Genomic DNA, 21,116 nt, shown 5'->3' with positions numbered 1-21,116 from the left:
ACTGCAGGAATGAGGCAGGCAGCCAGGAAGCCAGGCAGCCTCCAAATGAGTAACTGCAGAGTCTTTCCTGTCGTGCCTGTCATCACGGGGAAAGGCAAGTGACTGCCTCTTTCTCTTTCCCCCAATCTTCCAGCACCCCTGTGATTTCTAGCAGCCAGAAGGGTGCTGAGGGGAGGTTGGGGGACGGCGAGGATTGGGCCACAGACTGGGGACAGATTCCAGGAATCCAGGAAGGGACACCTCAAGAAAAAATATACCATGGAGGAATTGATGCAAAAGGACATGGAGGAACAGGAAGCAGAGGGTAGCTGTGGCCCACCCCCCAAGCCTGGACTGGTGAAGCAAAGGCCACCTCTGGATGGGGAACAGAGATCCCAGTCACTGTTTCCCATGCCCTAAGGTTGCCTGCCCTGCCCCTCAACTTCTGATATTGCCCCCTCCCCAGCCTTCCCAGATAAGGGGACAGGGGAAAGGTGGGCTTTCCCAAAAGACCCCTTAGGATCCTCTCAGGTGATGCTCCAGAACACAGAACTGAACAAGCGGGAACAGTTCATAACAACAACATGGTCACATCTAACCTTGGCTGAAATTTTCAATTTTTTATTTCTCTTTGCTTTTTTGCTTTTTTTTTTTCCTGTTCCTTCTTCCACGTCTGAATTTGTTTTGTGCCTTTTGATATGTAAGGAAGGGTGGGTGCCCCAGGGGAACAATTCTGAAAGAACAAAGGGATAATTTTCATTGCAAAGAATCTGCAGGGAAATGATTCTCCCTTAGTCACCTGCTTCCTTCCTGGGAGCCTGAGGGTTGACTGCCAGAGGACCAGAGCACTGAGAAGGCCCTGCCAATCAGTCTTACAGCCTGCCCAGGATGCTAAAGAGGAGGGTTCTTGTGGACCACCCCCTCCAGAGCGAGGGGAAAGGCAGTCCATCCCCAGTTGGGAGCTTTGAGTTCCTTTGTCTCCTCCCCTCCCACCAGCCACCTGCTGGACCAGAGTGTCAGGCAGCAAAGTGGGGTCTTGTTCCTTACTGTTCCCCAGTCCTCACCACCTTCTTCTCAATGAATTCTCAAGTATCTGAGATTCCTGTCCTCAGAGAGAGAACTTCAACAGACCAAGAGAGAAGCTTTAATGGTAGGATTTTTGTACGCTGTGGCTGGCTAAGTGTTGTGTGTGTGTGTGTGTGTGTGTGTAGAATGGCCAAAGGTTTATGAGAGGCAAAGCCCATGGATGTGCCACATCTAGCACTGTGCCAGTGGAGGTGACTCCCCAGAACTGGGACCCAATTCCACTGTCCTGCTGGAGAACTGAGGCTTGAGAAGGGGTACTGTTCAGGGTCACAAGGGGAGTCAAGGACTCCTAGCTCCTGAGCCTAACCCGGCCCCCAGAAATGGAGATGGCCAAGGAGAAGTCTGGAGATTGTTCAAACATGTCCTCCACTGAGAGGCTGGCTCCAAACCCCAGAATGGCCAGGTAAGAGGCATCTCCACAGTTCTCGTATCTGGGGAAGGGCTTCTGTCCAAGCTTATCTGAAAGGAGGTAGAAATTGTGGGGAGTGTAACAGCTCTCCAGGTCTTCCTCCATCAGGAGGTGCTGTTCCTTATCTACCTTTTTAATGATGCACAGCACAGAGCCTGGCACACAGCAAACTATTAATAAATGTGCAAGGGAGGGAGTGAGACAAGGAGAGGAGAAAAGCAAACTAGCACCCCAAATAAGCTTAAATAGAGGAGGGGCTGGGAGCTCATCGCTTCCAGGCTTTACCCTGACTCCCCATAACTTCATCCCACCCAATAAAATCAGTGGCGGAGTTTCCCACGCTGTGAGAAGGAAGCCCAGGTGAGTCTGCAGGGGACTCTGACACTCGGGCTAGTCAGTCAACCAGCGCCTGGAGTTGGACCTCCTTCAAACAGCATGCCTCCAGCTAGGCACCCAGGGACGCAGGCACTCTGCCTCTCCACTGAACACTGTCATCAATACCCAATATCTACCCAATCTCTGCCGCGCCACTGTGGCTATCTCCAGCCTCCATCACACTGTCTCGAGTCCTTGGAAAGAGGGCAAGGTAGCCACCTGCTCTTGGTCTACAAGAAGACCTCCCGGGGCACTGAGCCAGTATACCTAAGCCTCATTCTAGGGTCGAATAAAATTGAGCCCTGAGGACGCGCAGTGGAGGCAGGCGGATCCGTTGTTACCCAGAGGCCTACTCGCCCAGTGCTGGGAGTGAGGCACCAGAAACAGACGGCCCGAATCCAGGTCTTTCTCTGCACTTTAGTTACCTGGGCTGTAAAACACGGAAGGTGGGAGGAGGAGGAGGAGGAGGGAGGGGGAGGGAAGGAGGAGGGAGAGGGAGGGGAAGAGGGAGGGGAGGGAGAGGGAGGGGGAGGGGAGGGGAGGGAGGCCTGCTTCGTTTTAGGCAGTCTGCGCAGCCTGGTCCGGAGCACCGGGGACAGATCTTCCCTCCCCGCATGGGGGCGCTGGAACTTCGGCCCATCCTCCCTCGGGAGGTGCCCTGGCGGAGCCAGGTGAGGGCGCGGACCTGCCATCACTCCCCCCTGGTTGTGAAGGGTCCGGGAACCCGGTGCCAAGCGCGTCCTGGCAGGTCGCCTTGGCTCAGAGGTGGCACCGAGGATCCAAGAGTCGGGCCTCACTTGCGCCCTTGTTTCCCCTCGCTCTGCCTTTGTTGGCGAGGGGTGAGTTGGGGCAACTGAAAATTAATCAAACCACATGCCCTACCTCCAGGTCGCTTACGACCTAGGACCCTACGCAGGCTGCAGCCTGGGGAATAAGAAGTGACCTGTCCTGTCTCATAGTCCCGCCCGCCCGCACCTGTCTTCCGACACACAGAAATGGGAAATGGGGCGGCTGGCAGGGATGCTTCCTGGTGGAGGTGGCTCCGAAGGGGGACTTGAAGAGCGTTCTTGGGGGGGGCTTGGGGGGGGGGGCGTGTGGGAGTGGGAGACTGCAACCAGGCGCTTGGAAACATTGTGAGCGAAGCAGGGAAGATGTGGCGTGTTGGGATCTCGAGACTCCCGAGGATGCGGTCCGAAGGGGTAAGGCACGTGAATGCCAGACGACAGAGAAGGACTGATGTGGGTGATCCCCGGAGAGATCGCAGGGACACCCCACGGACCAGGGCGCCCCCAGTCCCGCCCCACACCTGAACGGCGGCCCCGCCCCTGCCGATCCATTGGCTAGTCACGCCGTCTGTCAGACGAGCCCCCCCCCCCCAGGGCCCGCCTCCAGTCCGGAGCTGCGCCTCTTCGTGTAGGGGCCACCGTGCGGCAGCGCCACTCTGCCCGCCGGCTCACCGCCGTCGATCGCGCGGTGCCCCGCCCGCCCGGCTATTCCTGGCGTGGGGCCGCCTGTCGCGGGTTCACAGTGGACCATGCGCCAGACCAGCCCGCCACCAGCTCGCTGGCTATGCGTGCTGGCTAGCGTCCTCGCCTGCGCCCTCGGCCCCGCGGTGAGTGTCTGCCGGCCCCCCCTCCCCCCGCCCCGAGTCCGGACGACCCCGTGGTGGAGTGGGGGACGGCGGGAGCCGGGCCGTCCGTGCGCACGTCTGTAAGGAGCACTGGTTCTCGCCTCCCAGCTCAGCCTGGGACTGGATCTAGACCCGAGGGATGGGATCTCTGTCGCGCTTAGTCGATCTCGGTCGCGCTTAGTCCCTCCCAGTGCTGCTAGGAGCCCTCTCAGCTCGGTGATCTGAGACACCGGTGGAGGGGCGCCAGGAAAAAGCGTGCTCCTAAAGCTTGCCTTCGGTGTAGTGGCTGCGTTGTGCGTGGGGAGAGGAAGTCAGTGGGTGCAAGGTTGGGGGCTGTGGTCGATTGAAATGGAAGGCCTGGTAGGTCTTCCTGTGGGTGTAAGGGAGGGAGGCTATGAGGGTCGTCGTTGTGTGCTGTGCCTGTCTGGAGGTGTCTGCGGGGCGTTGTGTGTTACATGTAGGAGTAACGTCTCAGCAGCAGACGCAGAGTTGGGAAGGGTCTTTGGGGATAAGGCGGCTGACTGGCAGGTCCTTCCTGTGCCCTCCCACTGAGCAGAGCTGAAAGGTAAGTAGCCAAGGAGGAAGGTGGTGGGCAGTGAGGGGTTGAGGGTGGTGTTTATCTGGAACGGCCAGACATGAGCATGGGGAAAGCTGGGCAAGGTGCGAATGCCAAGAGGCATTGCATCCTCTTCCTCCCACTTCTGCTTCATCCCCACACAGGTATGTGTATGCCTCTAATGTGTGACTGTGCCTTTGTGTGTGGATATGGGTGGCTCACCTGAAGGACAGGAGATGACAGATAGATCATCTCCCTCTAAGATCGGGGAAGACCTCAACACTCATTGAATCCACCTAAGTCCATTTTACAGATGGGCAAAATAAGTCCCAAAGACATCTATTCCCCCACTTCCCCATCAGACCAGGACTGAGGTTGATTTTCCCTCTTTCCCTACCCCACGACGTGAGGAATCTGGGGTTGCTGCTTAGTCAGAACCTAAAACCCAAGTGGGTCCCAGGGTCCGGCACCAGCTCCAGTTTGGCTGCTGGTCGGTAGAGTATATTGATCACCTACTCTCTTCTAGCCCATAATTACCTCCTTTACCATCACCTCCACCAAAGCAGGAATCTCTGTGTTTCCATCTAGCTAAGGTCTTGTATATGCTGGAGGTGAGAAGCTCATTGCCTGTCCTGGGAGCAGAACTTAGTAACAACAATTGTTAGGTGCCTCCCCTCCTCCCGTGGAGAGACAAGAGACCCAACTCCTGAGCACTCAAAGCCTCACCTGGTTCCGACCCTGAGGCCGCAGCTCCACAGCCCTGGCACCACTAAGAGCCCCCTACCTGTCCTGGAGTTTCCAGGCCTCGCCAACAGCCCTCTGGCTCTCCCAACTGGGCTCTCACCACTCCTATTCTCCTCGGATGAGCCAGAGTTCTTGCAACCAGCACTGGTACCTCACTCCCCATCCTTGGAGGCTTCTCAGCCCAGGGGCAGAATGCTATCAGCAGGGCCTCCTGCTGTGCTAGGCCACATCTGTCCCTCCCCCTCCACTTCTCCCTCCACTTCCTAAGGCAATCCAAGCCTGGTTCCTCCAATGCCTGCAGCTCCCTGTTCTGCCACATTTTATTCATTTAACATCCTACTCTATCACCTCTTCCAGACAGCCTTCCCTGATTGTTCTAGCCCACTCAGCCCTCCCCACTCTGACCCCACTCCTCAGCCCTATCCACCTCCCAGCCTGGGCTCTTCTGACCACCCTATGGGATCAAGGGCTGCGGTCCATCATCTTTGCTGTCCCCCACAGCCCATGTAGGGCTGGGCCTGAAGAAGGAGGAGAAAGGACTCACCCAGGACTAGGTGAGGGCAGTCTGGCATGAAGGGCTCCCCACATCCTTCTCCACTTCACACTTCTCCCCACCAGCCACCACTTGCTCCCCCACTGATTGGACACCAGGCAGTCCTGCTTCAGCCCTGCTCAGGGTTGAGGGGGCTGACGTTATCAGAGTCATAAAATGGCAGCTGCAAAGTTCAGTTTAAAGACCCAAAGCCTTATCACTCCTATTTATGGTGCTCTGACCTCAGTCAGGGAAGGGAAAAATCTCTGAACAGGGAAGCAAAAAAAGGAAAGAAAACCTCTAGTGTCTCAGAAGAGGAAGTTTGCCCCAAGGCCACCTGTCAGGCACGCCTCCTACTGTCCCTACCCGCTGGACAGCAGGCACGGGGCTCCTCACTGGTAGCAAAACTGCACAGGGCAATGCCCAGCCCAGGGACAAGGGGAGGGATGTCAGAGGAGGAGCGGACCCAGGTCCTTCCTTCCCTGGGAAGATTCTTAGGCTGGTCAGGGAGAACAGAGCCAGTGAGCCAGGAGGAAGGCCCCAGGGGGTGTGAGGAAGATATCCCAGAACTGAGGCAATAGTAGCTGAGAAATACAGTCAGGGAAGGCTCCCTGGAGGAGACAAGACAATGCCCCAAAAAGTTTGACCAAATGGGCCAACCTTTCATCAGAAACTATAAAGGAGACTCTGTTGGACCAATGGGCCTGACCCCAGAAGGAGGAAGAAGCTCCCAGTCTCCTGCACCCCCGCCACCCCCTTGCCTGGGCCATCTCAGGCCCAGGAATTTGGGGAAGATCTGGCTCCTCTAACTTCTCTCTGAGGCAGTTGCTGGCCACTTGCTCCTGAAGGGCCTAGTCTGCTGTAGGCATCCTGCCCTGGCCATCTGCTTCCAGCCTCTCCAGAGGCTTTCCACAGCCAGCCAGGCTCTCTTGGCCTCCAGTGGATCACCCTGTGGGCTTTAGGAAACATTGCTGCAGTGGGGTGGTAGCCAATGGGCCTCCTCACATGGTGGGCAGCCTCTGTGGCAGCCCAGCCTGGGCCGAGCTGCCACTTGCAGGGACCCCTCACTCTTGCCCCTCTGACGTGGATGCAGGAATGGGGCCAGGGGACAAGATTGGGCCCTGTCCCTTTCCCCCTGCTTTTGCTACTTAACCTCTCACACTTGCCCTTCCCACTACAAATGTATAATATGTGCAGTCTCTCACACACCTTGGATGTATCTCAGAGAGAAACACAGTTTAATCTCTCCACCACATTATGAGACTTTTTAATCAAACCTTATTGTGAAATTGTTCAAATATAGTTTAAAAAGGAGAATACTACAATGAGCATGGAAATACCCATTCCTTGGAGTGATGTCAGCAAAATGGCCGGACAGAAACTCCCAGTGCTGGTCCTCCCCATTCCTAGGTTTGACAATTAATATCTGCCACATTTCCCTTTTCTAGCTGAAGTATTTTAAAGTGAATTATAGACATGATGACCTTGTACTACAAATTATCTTAAGATACATCTCTAAAACCAAAGGACACTTTCCCATATAACTATAATACCACCCCCCACCTAACAAAATGAACAGGCATTCCTTAATATCTTGTGTTCAAATATCCCCAAACAGCTTTTCATCAAGGACCCCCAGATGCGTGGTGATATTATTGGGAGCTTGGGTCTGATGGAAAGGAGCATTTCTGCCTGGGTTGGGATGAGCCTGTAAAATGAGCTGGTTGGGTGCATGGACATCACGCCCCTCACTGGGACATGGCCCAGTCTTTATCTGCACCCCTTTTCTGTGGCTCATGATGTGAGGGTCCATATCTCTCAGGAAGTCCCCCCTGCTATCTGAAATACAAGTTCTTCCTGCACAATCTGTCATCAGAAGAGGGGAAGAGGTCACCAACTGACTCTGGAAGTCTCACAGCCTCGTGGCCTCACTCAGCCCTCTGCACGGGGCCCTGACACAACATCACCCCCGGACACCATGTGTGTAAATTGGGTCCTCTTTCTCCAAGAGGCAGAGGATTTAAACCTGAGTCTCTGCTGCTCCTGCCTCACTGGCCATTGCCATGGTGAGCCTCTGCAAAGAAACCTTGAGAGGCTCCATGCCCCTAAGTACACCTCACAAGAAGGGCTCTTAGATGGGGCCCGGCTTAACCCCAGGCTGAAATCTTTGCTTGTATTCTAATGTGAGAGCCCTTGTCCTCCCCTGCCATATGGAAAGTTCTTTCTTGCCCCAAGCCCAAACCTGCATCCCTGTGTCTCCCTCTCTGCACCCCACACACACTGCCCAGAGTCCAGCCTTTCCCCTATTGAAATAGTGGGGCAACAAAGAGTCACAGGAGGAAACTGAGGACCTAGAGAGAAGGCAACGTGGTCAAAGGCGCACAGGACCCCAAACAAGCTTCTCAGGCTGTGCTCTTCATTCTGGCTTTTGTGTTTGAATTGGTAAAGCGATGGAGAGGGTGTAGTGGGGGCAAAGGGGAGAGGGAGGAGAAAGAGGAGGAGAAAAGAGCAGTAGGGAGGAAGTAGGGGAACAGGTAGGTAAGGGAAATTATGGGATCCAGAAGTCACAGAAAAGAGAAACATTCTCCCAGCTTTGCAGAGGGCACTCCAAGAAGTTGAAATCAGGCCTCATCCTACTGGGAAGGGGCTCAAGGGAGACCCCTAGGGTGATGTGGAATGTGGAATAGCTTGATCTGGGCAATGCCTACATGGGTGTACACATGTGTGACAATTCCCTGGGATGCCACTTCAGATTTGTATATTTTATGAATTTAAAAATACCTCCTGAGGTCCAGGGCAGCTCGCAGCATGCTACAGCTGCCTGGGAAGAAGCAGTCTCCCTTGGTGAGGTGGCAGAGCCCGATGGGTCCACAGGTTCCAGAATCAGATAGCTGGCCTCTTCCTGCTGCAGGACCTTGGGCAAGTCTTCCCGCTGCATCTGTAAAATGGGGACAAATGATAGCACTGTCCACCCCCAGGACTGTGTCCAGGGTCACACGTAAGTGGCAATAGGGAACCGCCCAGAAAGGTCAGCAGTTATTGTCCAGCCACGTGAGGGGACCCTGGTCTCACCACAGCCTTGATGTGCTGCAGAGCCCAGGCTGTCTGAAGGTCCTACCCACTGAGCCCACCAGAAGGGAGGTCTCAAGTCGGGCATCCCCTCACCCCATGCTGCAGTCTGATTTCTTCCTCTTTTTTTCTTTTACTTAAAAAAATTTTAAGTGTTTATTTATTTTTGAAAGAAACAGAGTGTGAGCGCGGGAGGGGCAGAGAGAAAAGAGAGGGAGACACAGAATCCGAAGCAGGCTCCAGGCTCTGAGCTGTCAGCACAGAACCCGGCATGGGGCTTGAATTCATGAGCTGTGAGATCATAACCTGAGCCAAAGTTGAACACTTAACCTACTGAACCACCTAGGAACCCCAGTTAAATTTTTTTATTTTATTTTAGAGGAGGTGGGGGGGAGAAGAGCAGAGGGAGAGAGAGAATCTTAAGCAGGCTCCCTGCTCAGCTTGGAGCCTGATGCGGGGCTCAATCCTACAGCCCTGGGGTCGAAAACTGAGCCGAAATCAAGAGTTGGACACTCAATTGACTGAGCACCCAGGCGTCCCTCCCTCTATCTATTTTTATATCCTTTTGCTGATAATCTAAAGCCTCCCCTCTATCCAAAATTTGCCAACCATATCTCCTCCTGGGAAAGGCTGAACTCTGGGTGCTGTGTATGAGGTGCAGGGGTAAGGACAGAGGGAAACACAGGGATGCAGGTTTGGGCTTGGAGCAAAAAAGAACTTTCCATATTGCAGTGTGGTCCCAGACTTCAGCCTGGGGTTAAGCCGGGCCCCATCTAAGGGCCCTTCTTGTGAGGTGTACTTAGGGGCACGGAGCCTCTCGAGGTTTCTTTGCAGAGGCTCACCATGGCAATGGCCAGCGAGGCAGGAGCAGCAGAGACTCAGGTTTAAATCCTCTGCCTCTTGGAGAAAGAGGACTCAGTTTACACATGCAGTGTCTGGGCGAGATGTTGTGTCAGGGCCCCGTGCAGAGGGCTGAGTGAGGCCACGAGGCTGTGAGACTTCCAGAGTCAGTTGGTGACCTCTTCCCCTCTTCTGATGACAGACTGTGCAGGAAGAGCTTGTTTTTCTTCTTAAATAAATCATGGGATATGAGCTGGTGAAGGGAGAACAGTAAATGAGACCACTGCAGCCTGGCCGGGGAAAGGGCCCTCCTCGACAAGCCTCAGAAACACGAATCATTCACGGTGGCTCCAAGGACTTGGTAATTTGCAGGCAAGAAGTGCTTTCTCTCATCTTACCTACTCTAGCCTGCTGCATTTGTCACCCTTCTCAGAAACCAGCTGGCCCTCAGAGGGACTTCTCCTCCCCCACTATGCTGCTTCTGTCTCCCTTAGCTTCTCCCACCACAGTTCTCTGTCCCCAGATGAGGCTGGGGGTTCTGATTCCCGGACAATAACTGTGGGCTCAAGCTTCCCTTGAGGGGTGGGTATGGCACCCACAAAAGCTGAGTCAGCCCTCCACCCTGTCTTTCAGAGCCCCCCAGCATCTACACCCTACCCCAGATCTCAGGGAGCCCCACAAGCAGGAGAAAGTGCTCACAGTGGGGACAGAGAGGAAAGGACCCAAGTAAGCAGGTGGAATTAACATTACTTGGTTAATCCCTGCCCCAACCAGAGACTCAGGGTTCTCCTGCCAGCTTCTAGTCCATCACCTCCCACATTCCAGCCAGTACCATGGCAGGGGACATATGAGGACCCAGATTGAAGGGAGGTTACAGACTTCCTCACTCTGGCCTGGGTCTCCTCTTCTGGCCTCAGGGATTCTTGTGATAGAGAAGGTACTGCGGACTCAGGCCTGAAACTCTCACCTCAACCCACCCACAAGGTCAGGTGACTTTAAGCCCACATGGAGCTCAGCCCAGAACAGAATTGGTGAGGGCTTGAGACAAAGCCCTGCATTCTCCTCTCCACTTGGGGCATCAGGAGACAAGTCAGAAAATGTAGGCTGTCATAGAAATAAGGAGGGACTTGAATGCCAGTTTTGAAGGGTGGGCTTTGACTGCTAGGCTTTGGGGAACTTGGGTTTCAGGTGGTGGGGCTGAAGCCTAGTACACTGGTCCAGGCAGGTACTGATGAGGCCTGGCCCCTGCCTCTATCCCACAACTTGTCTTCTGATGCCTCAGGACCCATTGCTGCAGTCACCCCAGGCTTTTGCAACCTTACATGTATTAGGCATTTTTATACCTTCATACTTCTGTACACACTGCTCCTACTTTCTGGAATGTTCTTACTCCACCTCTAACTGTCAAACTTATACATCTTCAAAGACCCATTTCTACTACCCATTCTCTATGAAGCCCACACCCCAGCTATATCCCACCCTGGAACCCTTTCCTCGAATCAGTAGCCTTGGCTATATCTGGCTGGGAATTTTCCAACTTTGTGTGTCTGGAGTCCAGAGGGATAATGAGGATGTTTAGCATAGGGAAATAAGTGGAAGAGGAAGTTCAAAGTCTGCCTGAATTCCTCAGTGATAAGGACTACAGGGAGCTGCCCTGGCCCTGTCCCCCAAGGGCAGTGGTAGACCAGATGGCCCAAAGCAAGGCCATGGAGAGGGATTGATACAGTCCAGACTCATGGTCAGAGATGTAGCTCCTATCTAGGAATGTGCATTTGTTAGGTGACTTCAGATCTTTCTTTGGGTCTCTCTTTCCTCTACCCTTCTGCAGATGGGGTCTAGCACTCAACTAAGCTGTGGTAAAGAGAGAGCTCATCTTCCAGACTACCCTTACTTTATTCAGAGATAACTCCAGGCTCCTAGGCTATCCCAGGCCCTCCTGGCCCTCCTCCTGCGAACTGCCTCTCTGGAAAGGCTTTGTGGCTGTGCTGCTGGGGGACACAGGCAGAGTTGGCTAGAGAAGTTGACCTGAAAGCCTTCCACCATCAGAAGCTACTAGGAATCCTACGATGTCTGCAGCGATTTTGAAAAAGAGTTATCTCTTGGTAAACAGCATGGCCACAGCTCTGGCCTAAGAGGACCCAGCAAATGAGGGCATCCATTATCCTGTCCTCAGAGCACTAGTCTGGACTTTCTTAGTTACAGGGATAGAAAACTCAAACTCAACTGATGCAAGAAATAAAGAAAAACACTGACTCAATGTTGTTGGAAGCAGGGCTACTTGCAGGCATGGCTGCATCCAGGGACTTAGATGATGTCAAGAGGATCTAGTTTTTCTCCATCTCTTTATTCAGCCTTTACTTGTGTGACTTTCATCATTGTATTCCACAACACAAGAAGCAACAAGATGGTTACAGTAGTTCCAGCCCCTGCATTCTTTGAGTTTTGCAGTATAGTGGGAAAGACAAATCCACTTGTCTAATCGCTCAATCCAAAGTTCCAGAAATAAGCCTGCTGCCTCTGAGCAGCCTGACTTGGGCCATGTGCCAGGCATTAAGGCCAGAATGCTCTGACGGGCTCAAATCTGATCACGTGTTGATTTCTTAGAAGAAGGTTCATCAGAACCCCAAGAACTAGGAGTGGGGAAGGTGTGATTTCCCCGAAAGAGATGAGGACGTGGCACCAGAGGAGGGTAAAGGATGGAAGAAAGGCAGCAACAAGAAACGTCTACTCCCATCCATCCTGCATTCATGTTGTGGGGGGATAGGAGGGGAGAATGGGCAGAAGGCAGAACAAACCCTGTTACTGGAGGGCAGTGGGCTGGGAAGGCACTTTGGGGAGAAGCATGCTCCAGGCAAGCAAGACAGACCAGTAGTGGGACACAAGCCAATCCCCAGGTTCTTCTTCCAGAGGCCACCTCTGGGGTCCTTTTGTCACCCCTCTTCCCACGCCTGAACAGCATAAGGCAGCCACAGATCACTTAAGACAGAGCATCTTGAGTGTTTCAGCCTCAGTAATGCTTTTGGGCAAGAAGGGAAGAATGGGACCCCCAAAGAGGGGCCCCGGCACGTTTCCTTCAAGTCTCGTGTATTTTCTCTCAAACAGTTATACAGAAAAACCCATATATCCTTCTACATAATGGATCTGTGTTACTCTCCATATGCCAAGTTTTAAATGACTTCACCAGATAATGTTGTTACCCCAGTTAGCTGATACAGTTAGCAGTCCAAGATGGAAACCAGTGGGGCTTCCAGCCATCCTGGACAAGGACATCTACCTTTGCACCTGGGCTAGGCCAGCTGTGGTGCTTAGCTGCATGTGGGAAAGTTAGATGGTGAGGACTTCTGTGACAGGGAGACTCCACCAAGGCCTCCCAAGGGATGAGAGAGTTAAGTGGAAGGGACTCAGCTGCGCAGGCGCTTGGGCACTGAGTTGTCCAGCTTCAGCTTAGACCCCCTTCCTCTATAACAATGGAGAGCTCCCTGGCACCTGGAATGCTTATCCCTCTGGGGGGGATCACATTACGTTGAACAGTGGTCAAAGTCACACCCTTGGTACCAGGCCAGATGGGGATACACTTAAGGAAAGATATGCTTTGCCCCCATAACCCCACTGCAACAAGCCTTTGAGTCAGCAGGGGAGGTAGTGGAGGCCCATTTGGCCTACAAGGACACTAGAGAGGTAAAGACCTTGTCATGGGGCAGGAGGAACAAGTTGGAAGAGACACTGAGAGTCCCTGATTCTGGAGCTGCCTTGCTGAACATTCCCCAACAGCCGTGTTGGGGACTATGGCATTCTTCCTCCCTGAACAAGGAAGCTGATGGAGGTTTGCCCATGGGTGGCAGCCACTTCCTTAAAGCCAAAGAGACCAGCGGAAGCTTCTATTAGCTCTATTAGCTATGAGCTATATTAGCTCAGTGGTTCCTCCATGGTTCCTTCCTTCACCTGCCCTTGACCACCCAGTGGTTTCCAAGACCTGTTTTGTTTTTTTTTTTCCTGTCTGTTCCTGGGCAGCCATCACCCCTGCTCACCTGTTGGCCCCAATGCCAATGCCCGCCTACCCCCCATGCCAGCACATGGGTCTGGCTCCAACCCTGATCCCTGGCCAGGGTGTGGGAATGGGGAGGGGAGAGCCTTGGGCTTTCCCATCCCTCTTCTCCCCACCTGCCGGAGGCAGGAGCAAGAACAGAGGAGGTTTGGAGGGATGATAAGACACCCTAGAGGGTCCCCTCATTTCCTGAAACCTCCCCTCCTTTATTAGATCTGATATAGCTTCAATTGTTTAGAAGCTAAGAAGTCAGGTGACATGTGGGTAAAGAGGGCCAGTGTCCCTTTCCCCGGTAACCCCGGAGACCAAGCAACAGGTTCCTGGAAGTAGGACAGGGGCTGGAAGATGCATCCAGACTCCTGGGTTCCTCCCAGGCCTGGCTCCAGGGACCAAGGCCTTGTAACCAGGTAGCACTAGCAGGGCCCCACTCATCCGAAGAGTCTGAGGCAAGCACTGAGTACTTCCAACCCAGGCTGGAGGGTACCAGAACCAGAGGGCCGGCTCTGAGTTCTACAGAGAGGTGCCAGAGCAGTGCCACCCAGAAAAAGGACAAAGTTGTTACAGCTGTGGCACTATTGGAACCACCAGGAAGCCACGACAAGGCTCTCAAGGCAGACCCAGCTTTGGGGACTATGGGCAAAGCTTTGGGTCTAGTCCAGGTCAGGGTTGGGTTTAATCTGGTGTTGGGATTGGGGTTCTGTCTAGAACTTGGGTCCGTCAAGCGACAGGCCATGTGGGTCTCATGCTCTTGGAGTCTGTGGACAAGAGGTAGGCTGTAGATGAGGCTGACGAGTCCCCTCCCTGTCTCTGTTCCCCAGAGCACCCGGGCAACCATCCTGCAGCAAGAGGAATGTTACTACCTGCAGCAGATCGAGGTGGAGCACAAGCGGTGCCTAGAGGAGGCCCAGCAGGAGAATGACACGGCAGGTGAGGCCCAGCAGGAGGAGATGGCCGCACACCCCCAGGGAGGCCTGCTTCTCCTCACTCTGTGAGCCCAGATCCACGGCACATTCCTCCCTCCCGTATCAGATGGGAATGGCGCCATGGAGCTGCTGGGGGTGAGGAGAGGACGCCACCGGAAGTTGGTAGGCAGGGAGACAGGAAGTCCTAATGGGCCTCTCTGATCTCATCATTTGCCCCAGGTGTGGAAGCGTCCTGCTGTGAGCTAAGGAGAACACACTAAACTGGGGGTTCTGACGCCCAGCGTCTTCCTCCCAACCCCAAGCTCTGCACCCAGAGGTGCCACCTCACACACACAGGCCACGAGGCACACACGTTTCCCTCCCCATGCCAACCCACAGTCAGCAGGCCAGGTGAACCACCCACTCCTTGTGCAGCTGATGAGACAAGTCACAGACTCAGAGGCTGAGCACATACCAGCTCTGGCTGGAGCGTGAGGGCCTGACGGGGGCGCCAGAGGCACCCTCCTGCTGAGGCTGCCCAGCTGCCTGGAGCCAGTAAGGCCATCACATCAGATGACACCTCCCTACCCAGCGTGTCCCACACTTAGCAGGACAGCTGGGGAAGTAATGGGAGGGATTCCTGAGGCCTTTCTTTGAATGGTGCCCTTGGGCCAGATTCTGAAGGGCAGGCAAGCCGGGGAGAAGCAGAGAGGCTGGGAAGGTGGGAGGCACCTGGCAGACTGCCTCTGGGGATTGGGGGAAGGTATGGGGCTCAAGGCTCGTGAGGGCAGAGAAGGGCTGGAGAGGTTGGATCGATGTGCCTGCTCTGGGCCTCCCTACCAGGTCACCTCCCTGAGGCCAAACTTGCAGTTATGTAACAGCCTTGCTCAGAGCAGGAACATCTTTATATCTCCCAGGCACCCCCGTCTCCTGTCACCTCTCTGAGACTGACAGTTATGCAACCCTTCCTGGATCCCTCCTTCTTGGCCCTGGTGCCCAGAATCTGCTTCCTGCACTGGAAGTGAGTGTGTGTAGCCTCACGGATGGCCTTTACCTCCCCAGCTCTTGAGGAAAGACAGGCCTCTGTCTCCTGAGGCCTTAAGTCTGAGACCTGGATGAGGGGTGGCCAGACAACCCACTGCCTCTGCGCTCACCCACCCTCCAGGTCAGAGAGGCAAGAGACACAGCAGACTGTCTCAGCAACCTTCAATAGTAGTATATTGGGTTGCAGGTAGCCCAGATAGGCCCAGACCCCGAGTCTAGGCCCCCACTGCACTGCCTCCTAGGCCCCGAGGTAGAGGCACTCTCGTGATCCCAGTGAGGTAATTGCTGGCACAGGGTGTCTGTCGAGTGCCAACATCCTGTCACCGGGAAGACAGCCTGGGATCCAGAGGAGGGCAAGTGAGTCTGCCCATGACCTTGTGTGGGTGGGGCTCTGAGCCTGTTCAGGCACAGCCAGGTGTGTGCTCCCAGCCCATGTCTATCTGGAGCTGCATGGGCCTCTGGGGTCTGTAAGCTCGATGTCAGACTCTGAGTGTCTTTGTGTGTCGGGAGCATGTGTCTGCATGAGCCTGGACATGCCTGGATGTATCTGCCTGCTGCGCTGTGTCTCCATGTGTCGCATGTGAGTGATCGTGGATGCACAAGTGTGAATATCTGTGCTGTGTCCACTCACATCCGTGCATGCGTGTCTGGGAGCTGCGTGTGTCTCTCTGTGCCTCTGTTTGCTTGTATCTTGTCTTCCCATGTCCAAGGAGGCATACGTGTATGTGTACTGGCATGTATGCCTGGGAGTGCTGGTCTGTGTGTGTCTGTCGGTGCACACGTATCTATAAAAGAGCACAGCGGAAGCCCCCACCCTGCCTCGCCACCCCCCACCCCAGTCCCCAGTCTTTCTTGTTGAGGTGGCAGTCCCTTTCTCGTTGAGGGAGCACACACAGCCAACAAGAGCCCTGTTTCTCTGTGGGCCTGGGGACATGTGTGGTGGGGCCTGTGGAGGCCCAACCCAGGAAAACAGGCTCTCCAGATAGCCAGCATTTCTTTTTCTGATTAAAAAAATTTTTTTTAAGTTTACTTATTTATTTTGAGAGAGGAGTGAGTGAACATGAGTGGGAGAGGGGCAGACAAAGAGGGAGAGAGAGAGAGAGAGAGAGAGAAAGAGAGAGAGAATCCCAACTAGCCTCCACACTGTCACACACTGTCAGCACAGAGCCCGACTTAGGGCTCAGACTCACGAACTGAGAGATCATGACCTGAGCCAATATCAAGAGTCAGACACTTAGCCGACCAAGCCCCCCAGTTGCTCCACCATTTTCTTAGCTGTTACTCCCTTCTCTGCTTCCTGACCCTGCTGCCTCCTCCAGGAAGCTTCCCTGATCACACACCTTTAGTGGCCCGTCTTCCCAGGGTCCCCTGCCATGTCCACTGGCCTGAGCCCCCGGACAGTTCACAGCCCAGTCCTGGTGGTGTTGGGACTCCTTGAGGCCAAGCACAGCCCCCCACCCAAAGGCAGCGCCCATCTCCCTCGCTCTGTGTCACTTCTGATGATGCTGACCTCAGGGCCAGGGACCCAGCTCCAAATCTGCTGGCCAACTATGCTGTGGCTGGAGATCCAGAGAGCTCTAAGTCTGGCAAGGACATAGACACAATAGCTGGCCTACAAAACAAGGTATGCCCAGCACTGTCAGAGACAGTTAAACAGGGTCTAGCAGGGCAAAATCCCCCAGGGAACGGGCATTGAGCCCTTCAGAAGAGGAGGAGCGCAGGAGGTTTGCTGGAGACGGAACATATGAACCTGTGAACAGGCTGCACCTTTCACAAGCAATGTGACCTTGAGCTAGTTACCTACTTGCTCCCTCCCTCAGTTACTCATCTGTAAAATGGAAAGGTTAAATCAGTTATGTGTTTAAAGAGGGTAGGCTACATAAATATTTGTTGATGTTATCAATAGGGTCTTGAACCACTAGCAGGATTTGCCTGACACAGTGAGCCCCTCCGTGGCCTCCAGAGAGGCTGGCACAGGAGCAGGGGAGGGGTCAGGAACCGGAGGAAGGCCACAGAAGCCTTCTGATGGAGTAGACTGAAGGGCTTGGGGCCAAGGAAGGGAGGCTGTGTTCTCCGGCCAGGCCCCACGGATGCAGGTGTTCTCAGCCTTCAGCCGCAGGTGCTACCCGGCTGCTGCAGTCTCGGAAGGTGCCCCTCCTCCATTGCCATCCCCCCCACCCTGCCAGCCCACCCCAGCACTCAGAGCCCCGAGGCTCTTGCCCATGAGGTGACATCCTTTCATCTCCTCTCCCCAGGCCCCCTTCTTTTATTTTTTATTTTTTTAATTAAATAGTTTATTACCAAGTTGGTTTCCATATGACACCCAGGGCTCTTTCCCATAAGTGCCCCTCTCCATGACCATCACCCCCCCAGGCCCCCTTCTTGAGAACCTAGGAACCTTCGGACCTGGGCTGGGCTGGGCTGGGCCAAGCTGGCATTGACTTTGGCTCAGGGGTTGGGTTTCCTGAGAAAATCTATGGGACTGGCAGTGTTGCAAAGAAACAATTTAACCTCCCCCAGGGAAGGGGATCCTGGGGAGTCCTAGCCCCTCAGGGGCGCCCAGACCCTGAACAGGCAAAACCATGCATCTGCCAGTTAAAGCAGCCCCCTATGGACTCCACTGTGCACCCTCCACTAGGCAGCCCTCAGGACTAATATGTTCATGGTGGAAAACACGGCCTGCAGTGCAGGGATTTCCCTGAACGCCCGTCCTGAACGCCACCACCCCACAGCTCAAGTCACCATTTGACCGAGTTGGGGGCACCGATGTTGCTTTTTGAGTTCTACAAAGGCTCCTCGAGAACAAGCCAAACCCCAATATACCCATCATCCCATCCTCCCCAACACCTCCTTTTATAGCAAATATTTTCTAATGTCTCCTTTACTATAAAATGAAATTCAGGAGGTGTACCTTCTTTTTTTTTTAATGAAGTTCTGGTTGTAAAAGGAGCATAAAAAGGGAAGTGATTTATAATAAAATACTATGTACATATTCATGCACAATCACACTAAAAGATAAGAAGACACAGTTTGAAGGTTGTACCTATAAATATAAACTCTGGGAATGCGGTAGCTATAGATGTGGATTGGTACACATGGCGGTTGTTTCACTGACGCAGGTTCGCGCCCAACATTGCCATAGGTGATGTGATGTTCCAAAACCTCGAACGACCTTTTTTTAAATTTTTAATGTTTTATTTATGTTTGAGACAGAGAGAGACAGAGCATGAGTGGGGGAGGGCCAGAGAGAGGGAGACACAGAATCGGAAGCAGGCTCCAGGCTCTGAACTGTCAGCACAGAGCCCGATTCGGCTTCGTTTGGTCATTACAAAAGAGTTTCACCTGCACAAAGGCCCAGTGGCTTGTCTGACAGTATGGCAGAAGACTCCACTTGCAGAATATCTCCCATCACATGCCAGGTGAGGCTTCCAATCTCTGCAACAAACAAAACCCATCAGGGTCCAAAACACCCCCAGGGGGCACTCCAGCCCTCGATGAGGGACGTGGAGCTGGAGTCATGCCTCCTCCCCATTCCCTGTCTGGACAGGCCCTTTACAGTCTGGGCAGGGCAGTGCTACCCCCGGAAGAAGAAGAATGGGTGCCTGGGGGCTCAGGCCCCAAGCCTGGAGGCCCCTGGCGGCCACACTGACCTCTGTGTCCTCTGCCTTCACCCCTCAGGCTGCAGCAAGATGTGGGACAACCTCACCTGCTGGCCGGCCACCCCACTGGGCCAGGTGGTCATCTTGGACTGCCCCCACATCTATAAGTTCTTCTCCCCAGTTCAAGGTGAGAGCCCTGGGTGGAAGTGGTGCCAGCTGGAGTGGGTACTCACCTGTAAGGAAGTGAGAAGGCAAAAGGAAAGGGGTCAAGGGGATGAGCAATTAAGGGGGGAGGGTCTTCGTGGACCAGGTGCCAGAACTAGGTCTTTGAAGGATTTGTGGGATTTGACTAGCTCTTCACATAAAAGACATGCATGTGGGAAGGGCTCGCTAAGTATTTGCTCAGCAATTGATAACCAGTTGATTGACAGATGCATGACTAAATTATGTCTCCCATGTTCCCCATTGTCTTGGACTGGTCATGATTCAGTCTTTCCCTGCCTGGAGCCCATGACCTTTTGGGCTTTGCATACATGCCTTGTCCTATTTGTTTTTATTTTTGTTACTTTGAGAGACAGAAAGCAAACATGACCAGGGGAGGAGCAGATAAAGGGAGAGAGACCCCCAAGCAGGCTCTGATCTGTTAGTGCAGAGCCTGATGCAGGGCTCGATCCCATAACTGTGAGAACGTGACCTGAGCTGAAATTAAGAGTCTGACACTTAACTGAAAGAGCCACCCAGCTGCCCCACACCTTATCATGTTCTTAAATGAATGTTCCCACAGAAGGCGGGACAGAAGAGGGGCCTCTTTAGGAACTGGGCTTTCTTGTTGCTGATTAACTAAAGAAACTTCCTGCATGGATTCAGCCATTCTTCCATTCAGTAAATGTTTATTAAACATCTACTAGTATTACAAGTATGGGCTAGACAAACAGAGCATTAAAACAGCCATGCTGTCTGCCCAAAGGGACCTAGTGCTCTAGGTGAAGAGACATTTAGCAAGAAAATAAACATGTATCACAAATGGTAAGAAGTGCCAGGAGAGAGAAAGGGGTAAGGCGCAATATCAAGGCAGGTGTTCACGGATAGACAGGCTCGTGAGAGGGTGCTGCTTGAGCTGCTGTCTGAGAACCTGGAGGTCAGAAAGATCCTGGGTTGGGGGACCATTGAGAGGGCGAGTCAGCAGTCTATGGGATGAGCACTCAGGAAATGCAGTGGAGGCCAGGGCAGCTGGAGCAGAGACAGCTCAGAGGAGGGAGGAGAGGAAAGAGACCAGTGGCGGAGGCCAGACCATGCTGGCCCTGAGCACAGACTGAGGACATGGGATTTTTTCCTAAGTTCACTGAGAAGCCACTGGAGGCATTAAGCCAGTAACTGACATGGTCCAATTTAGGTTGAGGTTTTTAATCAGTAATTCAAATTTTTCATGAGAAGAAGGGATTCTAGTAATGCAATGGGAAGACCCTTTCACAAGGCAGGTGAAAGGTGGTAATGATTTGGACTTAGAGTGTGGCAGAGGAGAGAAGAGGGAAACTTACCCAGGAAGGGTGTGTGAGGCTCATGCGGGGAGGGAGGGACCCAGCATGCCCTTCTTGGGTTTAAGTTTGATGAACTGGGAGACTCATCAAAGACTAAGGAAGAAAAAAAAAAAAGACTAAAGGACCCGAGGGAGGAGCAGGTCTGGGGTGGGGAGAACCCGAGGGAGGAGTGGGTTCGGAGCTGGGAGGATCCTAGGGAGGAGCAGGTCTGGAGGGGGAAGGATTAATAAGGAGCAGGACTTAGAGAAGAATTCAGAGGGGGTGCCTGGGTGGCTCAGTTGGTGAAGCCTCCAACTCTTGATTTTGGCTCAGGTCATGACCTCACAGTTTGTTGGGCTCTGCGCCGACAGCTGGAGCCTGCTTGGGATTCTTTCTCTCTCCCTCTCTCTCTGCCCCTCCCCTGCTCATGCTCTGTCTCTGTCTCTGTCTCTGTCTCTCTCTCAAAAATAAATAAACATTTAAATGTTGATGCATAGGAGCACATGTACCCCAATGTTCATAGCAGCAATGTCAACAATAGCCAAAACATGGAAAAAGCCTAAATGTCCATCACCTGACAAATGGATCAAGAAGATGTGGTATATATTCACGATGGAGTACTACATGGCAATGAGAGGGAATGACATATGGCCCTTCGTAGGAAAGTGGATGGACCTTGAGGGTGTCATGCTGAGTGAAGTAAGCCAGGCAGAGAAGGACAGAAACCATATGATTGCACTCATAGGTCTAGCAGGAAAACAGGAGAGACCTAATGGAGAACCAGGGGGA

General features: G+C 53.5%; 2 protein-coding genes across 6 annotated transcripts in view; one reads left to right on the top strand and one right to left on the bottom strand.

Moving 5' to 3' along the window:
* Positions 1–3,265: 3,265 nt before the first annotated feature.
* The window catches only part of VIPR1 (vasoactive intestinal peptide receptor 1), a 34,091-nt gene continuing 16,240 nt past the window's right edge, over positions 3,266–21,116 (top strand). For all 5 annotated transcript variants that reach the window (XM_029940416.1, XM_029940418.1, XM_029940420.1 and 2 more), the window contains exons 1-3: positions 3,266–3,461; positions 14,084–14,192; positions 18,890–18,997. In XM_029940416.1, the coding sequence (XP_029796276.1) occupies positions 3,384–3,461; positions 14,084–14,192; positions 18,890–18,997 (295 nt within the window). In that variant the 5' untranslated portion in view covers positions 3,266–3,383. The remainder of the gene's footprint in view (positions 3,462–14,083; positions 14,193–18,889; positions 18,998–21,116) is intronic.
* The window catches only part of SEC22C (SEC22 homolog C, vesicle trafficking protein), a 66,546-nt gene continuing 63,879 nt past the window's right edge, over positions 18,450–21,116 (bottom strand). Inside the window, exons 7-8 of the transcript XR_003908960.1 lie at positions 18,918–19,043; positions 18,450–18,646 (exon numbers count right to left, since the gene is read on the bottom strand). The gene's annotated coding sequence lies outside the window, so the exon portion shown is untranslated. The remainder of the gene's footprint in view (positions 18,647–18,917; positions 19,044–21,116) is intronic.

The sequence above is a fragment of the Suricata suricatta genome, chromosome 5 (genome assembly GCF_006229205.1).
Source record: "Suricata suricatta isolate VVHF042 chromosome 5, meerkat_22Aug2017_6uvM2_HiC, whole genome shotgun sequence".
Classification (NCBI taxonomy): domain Eukaryota; kingdom Metazoa; phylum Chordata; class Mammalia; order Carnivora; family Herpestidae; genus Suricata; species Suricata suricatta.
The sequence above is the reverse complement of the archived record's forward strand: the minus strand, read 5'-3'. Positions and strand labels throughout refer to the sequence as shown.